Consider the following 12,327-nt stretch of genomic DNA (forward strand, 5'->3'; position numbering starts at 1 on the left):
AATACAACTGCCATTAACCCCTTCAAAGGAGTTTCCTGCAAATTCAGCTGCCATGGAGACAGTGTACTCTTTCCCATTAGCACTGATAAATGAAAATGAAATTCTACCCTCCCAACTGTCTGAACAGATCCACTCTTGGCTGAGGGGACCCCAGAGTAACTTTCAAAACTGAGTTCTCAGCTTTGCTAGCATGGGATGATGGGGGTCAGATACACATCGTCATACCCCCTCCTTTGCTAACCATGATGAGACTTTCTTCCTTAAGGATTTAACAGAAACCAGCCCCTTCAAAGGCTCCACCACTGATATTAACCTCTCTTTTCTTGCCTGATAAGAGACCACCCATGAGGGAGAGGTTCTGGCCAGCATATAGAGGAGGCACAGAGCGAGTTTTCATGTCCTCTGCTTCACTTTTTAATGTCAGACGGCTGAAAACTCCACCCTGGGATCATGCTAACACTGCCATTTTTTGTACATGGGACCCATGAAGAAGCAAGAAACTCAATTGCGCATGCATGCATTTCTCCTTCCATAAATATTCATGACTCCTCCTAGAGCTTATTAAAGAAATGTATTTAGCCATTCCACTCAGCATAAATTACTATTTCCTTTACCTCCTCCTTGAAGCATCTGTTTCTGGCTTCTACCTGGAGGCTATGCTTCCCAGCCTGTCAGAAGGACAACCTGCAGGCCGCAACTCTTTATAGGAAATAAATCTCTCATTGGGTGTGGTGGCTCATGCCTGTAATCCCAGCACTTTGGGAGGCTGAGGCGAGTGGATCACCTGGGGTCAGGAGGTTCAGAGGAGCCTGGCCAACATGATGAAAACCTATCTCTACTAAAAATACAAAAAAATTAGCCAGGTGTGGTGGTGGGCATCTGTAATCCCAGCTAATCAGGAGGCTGAGGCAGGAGAATTGCTTGAACCCAGGAGGTGGAGGTTGCAGTGAACCAAGATCACGCCATTGCACTCCAGCCTGGGCAACAAGAGTGAAACTCTGTCTCAAAAAAAAAAACATAAAAATGAAGAAATGTCTTCTTTCCAAATTTATGAACCTCATCATTCTTCCATTGACAGCATTAAAAGGTTCAAAACGATCTTTCCATACTCTCCCACAGAAGCCCTAGAAATTGTCATTTTGTTAATCATTTTGGATGCCTGAGAACTTGTAATCCAATGAGTAGAAATGTTGGTACCCCATTTATGGCTGTCAACCTGCCAGTTCTCAGGAGTTTGTATAAGCCTAAATCTGAAAGGATCTCATCCCATTAGGACCCTTGTCTCCTTTTCTGTTGCCTTTGCCCACTGGCTCTGGCAACAGGGGTCTTTCTTTCTCGTTGGCTATATTTGGATATGGGGGCTCCATCTTCTCTGCCACCTTAGGGAATGCCTTTTGCATGCATGGCTAACTCATTAAAAAGCCTACAGTTTCACTAAAATTTTGAGTGAGTACTCTCTGAAGCTGGGTTGGAATCTCAGGCTTCTTTGTCTGGAAGGTAACTCTTGGGCTATAAGTTTCTTATCTTAGCTCTGGTTTTGAGGCCTCTCTGTTCTCCTCTTGGGTTGGAAGTTATTCCTGGCTTTTTGTTTCAAGGTGTCTCTGTGTGATCTTAATCTTGCTCCTTTCATGGGAACTTGTCAATTGACTAAATTCTCCCTTCTCGAACCTCTGCTGACTCTGTGTTCCACCAATATGGAACAATTCTACTTCCTTTCCTGTTTGCACACCTGTAATCCTAGCACTTTGGGAGGCCCAGGCGGATGGATCACAACGTCAGGAGATCGAGACCATCCTAGCTAACATGGTGAAACCCTGTCTCTAATAAAAATACAAAAAAATTAGCCAGGCATGGTGGCGGGCGCCTGTAGTTCCAGCTACTTGGGAGGCTGAGGCAGGAGAACGGCGTGAACCTGGGAGGCGGAGCTTGCAGTGAGCCGAGATCACGCCACTGCACTCCAGCCTGGGTGAAAGAGCAAGACTCTGTCTCAAAAAAAAAAAGAGAACAGAGGAATTCACACAAAGCTATAAGGACTGCAGCTGAAATTTGATAGTATGTTCTTAGCTTGGCTTTTAGCCCGAATAAGGTCTTTAAAAGTCAAATCTGAGATTCTGTATGAAAACTTCCAATGAAGAAACTTGAAAGCACCTATATGGTCGTAGCCTGTTCTTGCTGCAATTACGTAAATAATCAAGCAAAATATGACAAAACTAGACTTATTTTTAAAACAAGAATAGCCTTACTTTGATTATGATCAAAAATTATGGTTACTACAGACAGAAATTTTATGTTTCAATGGAAAACTATAACATGACCGGGCATGGTGGCACATGCCTATAATTCCAGCACTTTGGGAGGCCAGAAGTTCAAGACCATCCTGGGCAACGTGGTGAACCCTATCTCTACCAAAAATACAAAAATTAGTTGGGCATGATGGCATGTGCCTGTAGTCTCAGCTAATCAGGAGGCTGAGGAGGGAAGATCATTTGCACCCAGGAGGTAGTGGTTGCAGTGAGCTGACATTGCACCTTTGCACTCCAGCCTGGGTGACAGAGCCAGAACTTGTCTCAAAAAAATTTTTTTAAAGGAAAACTATAGCCATTGTGGGTTATCAGATTCTAGTCTTGTTTCTTGTTTCTGGGCTATTTTTACCTCTTTGTAAACTAGATCCTCTCATCTGATGAATTTTTTCCCACAATGATACTTGGGGAACAAGAAGCCAAGTATTGTCTCTCCTACCAATGTATCTATTGTCAGTTAATTTGAAGGCCTCTAATCCTGGAACAACGTTAGAAGAGGAAGGTTTTGCTCCCTAAAATGCATAACCAAATTGTGGTACATTCATGCACTGGAATACTATTTAGCCATAGAAAGGAACAAGCTATCAACTCACACAAAGACATGAGTGAATCTCGCATGCACATTGCTAAGTGGAAGAAGACAGTCTGAGAAGGATACACACAGTGTGACCCCATTTAATGAGACACTGGAGAAGGCAAACTACACAGATGGGAAGCCACTGGCTCCATGGGGTGGGCGGTTGAAGCATTCCATATGATACTTTAATAATGGGATACCTACCACAATGCATTTGTTGAAATATGCAGAACTTTACAGCCAAATGGTTAAAGCAAACTCTATTCAAATTAAATGAAATTAATCAAGATGAGGAGTATCCCAGGATAGAATACATTATGTGAAAAAGAATTTAACTATGCTACAAATTACTATGGTTTGGATGTGGTTTGTCCCCACAAAAACTCATGTTGAAATTTGACCCCCAATATGGCAGTGTGGGGCGGGGGGGCCTGGTTGAAGGTGTTTGGGTCATAGTGACGGATCCCTCATGAACAGATTAATGCCCTCCCACAGGGGTAAGTGAGTTCTGCTCTCACAGGAATCGATTAATTTCTGCAGGAGTAGCTAGTTAAAAGGAGTCTGGCTTCCTTTGCTTCCCTCTTGCTTTCACTTTTGCTATGTGATCTCTAGTGCACCCCTTGCTCCCCTTCCACTCTCCACCATAAGGTGAAAAAGACTGAGGCCCCACCAGATGCAACTGCCCAATCTCAGACATTCCAGCCACCAGTATTGTGAGCCAAATGAACCTTTTTTACTTATAAATTACGCAGCCTCAGGTATTCTGTTACCGAAGCACAAAATAGACTAAGACAAAAAAATAGGTGAAAACTCACTGAAGATGTAGGGAAAATGGTGTTGACCTAAATCACTTTGAAAATGAATAGAATCTGTAGGCTGAAAGCAAATGAACTATACTTCATCATTGGATTCCATTTTATAAAGTTCTTTCCAACAGAAGCAATTGTTAACCATTGTAAAACCACAGCATCTGTATCTGGAATAAAACAATGACTTACATAAGCTGCAGATGGTAGGAATCAGGCCTCTCACTGGTGAACTGGGAGGTTACAAATTAGCAAGGCGAGAAGGCTAGAATGGTTCATGTGATAGTAGATCAGAGGTGGAGACATCAACGTTGTAGGAAAAGAAAGAGAGATCAGACTTTACTGTGTCTATGTAGAAAGGGAAGACACAAGAAATTCCATTTTGACCTGTACCTTGAACAATTGCTTTGCTGAGATGCTGTTAATTTGTCACTTTGCCCCAGCCACTTAGCCCCAACTTTGAGCTCACAAAAACATGTGTTGTATGGAATCAAGGTTTAAGGGATCTAGGGCTGTGCAGGATGTGCCTTGCTAACAAAATGTTTACAAGCAGTATGCTTGGTAAAAGTCATTGCCATTCTCTAGTGTCAATAAACCAGGGGCACAATGCACTGTGAAAAGCCATAAGGACCTCTGCCCCGGAAAGCTGGATATTGTCCAAGGTTTCTCCCCATGTGATTGTCTGAAATATGGCCTCATGGGATGAGAAAGACCTGACCATCCCCCAGCCCGACACCCATAAAGGGTCTGTGCTGAGGTGGATTAGTAAAAGAGGAAAGCCTCTTGCAGTTGAGATGGAGGAAGGCCACTGTCTCCTGCCTGTCCCTGGGAACTGAATGTCTCAGTATAAAACCCGATTGTACATTTGTTCAATTCTGAGATAGGAGGAAAACCTCCCTATGGCGGGAGGCGAGACATGTTGGCAGCAATGCTGCCTTGTTATTCTTTACTCCACTGAGATGTTCGGGTGGAGAGAAACACAAATCTGGCCTACGTGCACATCCAGGCATAGTACTTCCCCTTGAACTTAATTATGACATAGATTCTTTTGCTCACATGTTTTTTTGCTGACCTCCTTACTATCACCCTGCTCTCCTACCGCATTCCTCTTGCGAAGATAATGAAAATAATAAAAACAGGGAACTCAGAGACTGGTGCAGGTGCAGGTCCTTGGTATGCTGAACACCAGTCCCCTGGGCCCACTTTTCTTTCTCCATACTTTGTATCTTATTTTTTTCTCAGTCCCTCATCCCACCTGATGAGATGTACCCACAGGTGTGGAGGAGCAGGCCACCCCTTCATCTGCAACCCAATGTGGGTGCCTTTGTCTAGGGTGAAGATATGCTAAGAATGTGAGCATTGAGGACAGTGGATGAGAGATTCCTGAGTACATCCACCGTCAGCCTTGCGGTAAACTTGTGCGCCCAGAGGAACCCAGGGTAACAATGGGGCAAACGGAAAGTAAATATGTCTCTTATCTCAGCTTCATTAAAATTCTCTTAAGAAAAGGGGGAATTAAAGCTTCTACAGAAAATCTAATTACACTATTCCAAACAATAGAACGATTCTGCCCATGGTTTCCAGAACAAGGAACTTTAGATGTAAAAGATTGGGAAAAAATTGGCAAAGAATTAAAACAAGCAAATAGGGAAGGTAAAATCATCCCACTTACAATATGGAATGATTGGGCCATTGTTAAAGCAACTTTAGAACCGTTTCAAATAGAAGAAGATAGCGTTTCAGTCTTTGATGCCCCTGAAAGCTGTGTAATAGATTGTAAAGAAGAGGCAGGGAAAAATCCAGGAAAGGAACGGAAACTTCACATTGTAAATAGGTAGCAGAGCCAGTAATGGCTCTGTCAATGCAAAATGTTGACCACAATCAATTACAGGAGGTAATATATCCTGAAACATTAAAATTAAAAGGAAAAAGTCCAGAACCATTGGGGCCATTGGGGCTAAAACCACGATGGCCACCTCCTCCTCAGCCGAGTAAGTGCTGGGGGAGGTAGCGTGAAACTAGGCTCGCTGCGACTTGGCTCCAGGCACTCATTATTGTCCAACCTACCGTTCACTATGGTGAAGGAGGAATTCAGACTCACCCTGCAGCTTCCTGTATAGGTCAAACAGTGGCCGCTCCCTAAGGAAAAGTTCAGGGTGCTACATAAAATAGTTAAAAAGCTATTTTAAAAAGGACATGTTTCACCCACTTTCTGTCTTTAGAATTCTTCTGTGTTTGTAATTCAGAAAATATCAGGCAGATGGCTCATGCTAACTGACCTAAGAGCGGTTAATGCGGTAATTCAACCTATGGGGTCTCTCCAACTCGGGTTGCCTTCTCCAGCCATGATCCCCTTTAATTATAATTGATCTGAAGGATTGCTTTTTTCCCATTCCTCTGGCAAAACAGGATTTTGAAAAATTGGCTTTTACTATGCCAGGCATAAGTAATAAAGAACAAGCCACCAGATTTCAGTGGAAAGTGTTACCTCAGGGAATGCTTAATTGTCTAACTATTTGTCAGACTTTTGTAGCTCAAGTTCTTCAACCAGTTAGAGACAAGTTTTCAGACTGTTATTCGTTATGTTGATGATATTTTGTGTGCTGCAGAAACAATAGACTAATTGTTACACTTTTCTGCAGACAGAGGTTTCAAACGCAGGCCTAACAATAGCATCTGATAAGATTCAGACCTCTACTACTTTTCGTTATTTGGGAATGCAGGTAGAGGAAAGAAAAGTTAAACCACAAAACATAGAAATAAGAAAAGACACGTTAAGAACATTAAATGACTTTCAAAAATTGCTAGGAGATATTAATTGGATTCAGCCAACTCTAGGAATCCCTACTTATGCCATGTCAAATTTGTTCTCTATCTTGAGAGGGGACCTGGACTTGAATAGTAAAAGAACATTAACTCCAGAGGCAGCTAAAGAAATTGAATTAGTTGAAGAAAAATTTCAGTCAGCACAAGCAAATAGAATAGATCACTTATCCCCACGCCAACTTTTGATTTTTGCTACTACACATTCTCCAACAGGCATCATTGTTCAAAATACAGATCTTGTGGAGTGGTCATTCCTTCCTCACAGTACAGTTAAGACTATTACATTGTACTTAGATCAAATGGCTACATTAATTTGTCAGGCAAGACTACAAATAGTAAAATTGTGTGGAAGTGACCCAGATAAAATCATTGTTCCTTTAAACAATGAAGAGGATAGATAAGCCTTTATCAATTCTGGCGCATGGCAGATTGGTCTTGCTGATTTTGTGGGAATTATTGATAATCATTACCCAAGAACAAAAATCTTCCAGTTTTTAAAATTGACTATTTGGATTTTACCGAAAATTAACAGACATAAACCTTTAGAAAATGCTCTGATGGTGTTTACTGATGGTTCCAGAAAGGGAAAAGTGGCTTACACCAGGCAAAAAGAATGAGTCATTGAAACTCAATATCACTCAGCTCAAAGAGCAGAATTGGCTGCTGTCATTTCAGTGTTACAAGGTTTTAATCAGCCTATTAACATTGTTTCAGATTCTGCATATGTAGTACAGGCTACAAAGGATGTTGAGACAGCCCTAATCAAATACAGTATGGATGATCAGTTGAATCAGCTGTTTAATTTGTTACAACAAAATGTAAGAAAAAGAAATTTCCCATTTTATATTACTCATGCTTGAGCACATACTAATTTACCAGGGCCTTTAACGAACGCAAATGAACAAGCTGACTTGCTAGTATCATCTGCCTTCATGGAAGCACAAGAACGTCATGCCCTGACTCATGTAAATGCAACGGAATTAAAAAATAAATTTGATATCACATGGAAAGAGGCAAAAAATATTGTACAACATTGTACTGAGTGTCAAGTCCTACACTTGGCCACTCAGGAGGCAGGAGTTAATCCCAGAGGTTTATGTCCTAATGCATTAGGGCAAATGGATGTCACACATGTACCTTCATTTGGAAAATTGTCATTTGTCCATGTGACAGTTGATACTTATTCACATTTCATATGGGCAACGTGCTAGACAGGAGAAAGTACTTCCCATGTTAAAAGACATTTATTATCTTCTTTTGCTGTCATGGGAGTTCCAGAAAAAAGTAAAACAGATAATGGGCCAGGATACTCTAGCAAAGCATTTCAAAAATTCTTAAATCAGTGGAAAATTACACATACAAGAGGAATCCCTTATAATTCCCAAGGACAGGCCATAATTGAAAGAAATAATAGAACACTCAAAGCTCAATGGGTTAAACAAAAAAAGGAAAAAGAGAGTAAGGAGTATAACACTCCCCAGATACAACTTAATCTAGCACTCTATACTTTAAAGTTTTTAAACGTATATAGAAATCAGACCACTACTTCTGCAGAGCAACATGTTACTGGTAGAAAGAACAGCCCACATGAGGAAAAACTGATTTGGTGAAAAGATCAAAAATAATACATGGGAAATAGGTAAGGTGATAACATGGGGAGAGGTTTTGCTTGTGTTTCACCAGGAGAAAATCAGCTTCCTGTTTGGATACCCACTAGACATTTGAAGTTCTACAATGAACCCATCAGAGATGCAAGGAAAAATGCCTCCGTGGAGACGGAAAACCCTCACTCGAGCACCATCAACTCACCAGGTGAACAAAATGGTGATATCAGAAGAAAAGATGAAGTTGCCATCCACAAAGAAAGCAGAGTTGCTGTCCTGGGCCCAGCTAAAGAAGCTGACACAGTTAGCTGAAAAAAGCCTGAAGAACACAAGGGTAACACAAACTCCAGAGAATATGCTGCTTGCAGCTTTAATGATTGTATCAATGGTGGTAAGTCTCCCTATGTCTGCAGGAGCAGCTGCAGCTAATTATACCTACTGGGCCTATGTGCCTTTCCCACCCTCAATTCAGGCAGCCACTTGGATGGATAATTCTATTGAAGTATATGTTAATAATAGTGCATGGGTACCAGGCCCCACAGATGACGGTGGCCTTGCCCAACCTGAAGAAGAAGGAATGATGATAAACATTTCCATTGGGTATCATTATCTTCCTATTTGCCTGGGGAAAGCACCAGAATGCTTAATGCCTGCAACCCAAAATTGGTTGGTAGAAGTACCTACTGTCAGTGCCATTAGTAGATTTACTTATCACATGGTAAGTGGAATGTCACTCAGGCCACAGATAAACAATTTACAGGACCCTTCTTATCAAAGATCATTACAATGTAGGCCTAAGGGGAAGCCTGGTCCCAAGGAAATCCCCAAAGAATCAAAAAGCCCAGAAGTCTTAGTTTGGGAAGAATGTGTGGCTGATACTGCAGTGGTACTACAAAACAATGAATTCGGAACTATTATAGACTGGGCCCCTCGAGGCCAATTATATCATAATTGTATGGGCCAGACTCAATCGTGTTCACAGGTCCCATCCATCTGGCCCATTAATCTGGCCTATGATCGTGATTTAACTGAAAGCCTGGACCAGGTTCATAGAAGGTTAGAATCACTCTATCCATGGAAATGTGGTGTGTAAAACCCCCTTATATGCTATTTGTAGGAATCATAGATCTTAAACCAGATTCCCAAACTATAACCTGTGAAAACTGTAGATTGTTTACTTTCATTGATTCAACTTTGGATTGGCAGCATCGTATTCTGCTAGTGAGGGCAAGAGAGGGCATGGGGATCCCTGTGTCCATGTACCGACTGTGGGAGGCTTCCTCATCCATCTATATTTTAACAGAAGTATTAAAAGGAGTTCTAACTAGATCCAAAAGATTCATTTTTACTTTGATTGCAGTGATTATTGGTCTTATTGCAGTCACAGCAACTGCTGTGACTGCTGGAATTGCTTTACACTCCTCTGTTCAAACTGCAGCATATGTGAATAATTGGCAAAAGAATTCCTCAAAATTGTGGAATTCTCAGACCCAAATAGATAAAAAATTGGCAAACCAAATTAATCATCTTAGACAAACTGTGATTTGGATGGGAGATAGGCTCATGAGCTCGGAATATCTTTTTCAGTTACAGTGTGACTGGAATACTCCAGATTTTAGTATGACATCTCGAGCTTATAATGAATCTGAACATCATTGGGACATGGTTAGATGCCATTTACAAGGAAGAGAAGATAATCTTACTTTAGATATTTCAAAATTAAAAGAACAAATTTTTGAGGCATCAAAAGCCCAGCTAAATCTGGTCCCAGAAACTGAGGCAATGGTAAAAGCTGTTGATAGCCTCACAAATCTTAACCCTGCCACTTGGGTTAAAGCCATTGGAAGTTCCACTATTGCAAATTTTATATTAATCCTTGTATGTCTGTCCTCTCTATTGCTAGTCTACAGGTGCACCCAGCAGCTCCGGAGAGACAGTGACCAGCGAGAACGGACCATGATGACCATGGCGGTTTTGTCAAAAAGAAAAGGGGGATATGTAGGGAAAGGAAAGAGAGATCAGACTTTACTGTGTCTATGTAGAAAGGGAAGACATAAGAAACTCCATTTGACCTGTACCTTGAAAAATTGCTTTGCTGAGATGCTGTTAATTTGTCACTTTGCCCCAGCCACTTAGCCCCAACTTTGAGCTCACAAAAACATGTGTTGTTTGGAATCAAGGTTTAAGGGATCTAGGGCTGTGCAGGATGTGCCTTGCTAACAAAATGTTTACAAGCAGTATGCTTGGTAAAAGTCATTGCCATTCTCTAGTGTCAATAAACCAGGGGCACAATGCACTGTGAAAAGCCACAAGGACCTCTACCCTGGAAAGCTGGATATTGTCCAAGGTTTCTCCCCATGTGATTGTCTGAAATATGGCCTCATGGGATGAGAAAGACCTGACCATCCCCCAGCCCCACACCCATAAAAGGTCTGTGCTGAGGTGGATTAGTAAAAGAGGAAAGCCTCTTGCAGTTGAAATGGAGGAAGACCACTGTTTCCTGTCTGCCCTGGGAACTTAATATCTCGTTATAAAACCCGATTGTACATTGTTCAATTCTGAGATAGGAGGAAAACGGCCCTATGGCGGGAGGCGAGACATGTTGGCAGCAATGCTGCCTTGTTATTCTTTACTCCACTGAGATGTTTGGTTGGAGACAAACAAATCTGGCCTACGTGCACATTCAGGCATAGTACTTCCCCTTGAACTTAATTATGACATAGCTTCTTTTGCTCACATTTTTTTTGCTGAGCTTCTTCTTATTATCACCCTGTTCTCCTACCACATTCCTCTTGCCAAGATAATGAAAATAATAATCAATAAAAATTGAGGGAACCCAGAGACTGGTGCCAGTGCAGGTCCTTGTTACGCTGAGTGCCGGTCCCCTGGGCCCACTTTTCTTTCTCTATACTTTGTCTCTGTGTCTTATTTCTTTTCTCAGTCTCTCATCCCACCTGATGAGATAAACCCACAAGCGTAGAGGGGCAGGCCACCCCTTCAAATGTAAACTTATGTTTAGTTTAATATGGAGACACACAGTTCTACATAGAAAACTTTAAAATTAGGTGTGTATAGGTAGGTTAGATACACACATATATTCCTAGCATTGCTAATGAAGGACAAGATACAATGTACTCATTCAGCAGCCAGATGTAAGTTTTCCTACCATTCTGAAAGGAATCAGGCTCTTTGAAGAAATGTCTGATACTAGAACTGGGACAGTAAATATAGGAGCCAGGATAATCTTGAAGTATCAGAAAGTAATTAAGTACTAAAAAAATTGAAATATATCAAAGAAAAATAAGAGCCAATAATAAAAGCTACCAATGGCCAACACAGGAATGAATTGTGCAACACAATGCTGCAGTGTTGAATAATAACTAAAGCTGAAAATAATTATCTAGGTGTCTGTATTTGTATACATAGGTGATTAAGCAAATGGAGTTGCATAGAAATCTCCTTTGCAAAAGAATTCCAAATAATTGATGTAGACACTCAGCCATCAAGAAGGTGGAGCCAACGCCTCACTCCATAAGTGTGGGCTCTGCATAGTGACTTGCTCCAAAAGAACACATGCAGTATTGACAAGGAGAAAAAATAACTTCACAGTGGAGAAACCTGACAAACAGTAGCTCTGCCAAATGATCCAAGTGAACATCAAAGATGACAGTTCACCTTGAGAACATGAAGTGACAATGGGGGACATTCTACAAAATTCCTGACCAATCCTCCTCAGTACTATCAAGGTTATCAAGAGATGGAAAGCCTGACACACTGTCACAGCCAGGAAGAGCCTACGTGATGACTACATGTCATGCGGGGTCCTGGATGGGATCCTGGGTCAGAGTAAGACAGAACTAAGGGAGTCCAAATGAAATATGAACTTTAGTTAATAATAGCTTATCAGCCAGGTGCAGTGGCTCAAGCCTGTAATCCCAGCACTTTGGGAGGCCGAGGTGGGCGGATCACGAGGTCAGGAGATCGAGACCATCCTGGCTAACACAGTGAAACCCCGTCTCTACTAAAAATACAAAAAATTAGCCAGGCGAGGTGGCGGGCGCCTGTAGTCCCAGCTACGTGGGAGGCTGAGGCAAGAGAACGGCGTGAACCCCGGGAGGTGGAGCCTGCAGTGAGCCAAGATCGCGCCACTGAACTCCAGCCTGGGAGATAGAGCAAGACTCCATCTCAAAAAATAAAATAAAATAAAATAAAAA

General features: G+C 41.7%; 1 protein-coding gene across 1 annotated transcript; it reads left to right on the top strand.

The window, feature by feature from the left end:
- The first annotated feature begins 8,243 nt into the window (after nt 1-8,243).
- Nucleotides 8,244-10,073, top strand: LOC129478264 (endogenous retrovirus group K member 104 Rec protein-like). Its single transcript, XM_055269892.1, has 2 exons — nt 8,244-8,504; nt 10,017-10,073. Exons 1-2 carry the CDS (start codon nt 8,244-8,246, stop codon nt 10,071-10,073), a joined length of 318 nt encoding a protein of 105 aa, XP_055125867.1.
- The last annotated feature ends 2,254 nt before the right edge of the window (nt 10,074-12,327 follow it).

The sequence above is a fragment of the Symphalangus syndactylus genome, chromosome 3, assembly GCF_028878055.3.
Source record: "Symphalangus syndactylus isolate Jambi chromosome 3, NHGRI_mSymSyn1-v2.1_pri, whole genome shotgun sequence".
Lineage (NCBI taxonomy): Eukaryota > Metazoa > Chordata > Mammalia > Primates > Hylobatidae > Symphalangus > Symphalangus syndactylus.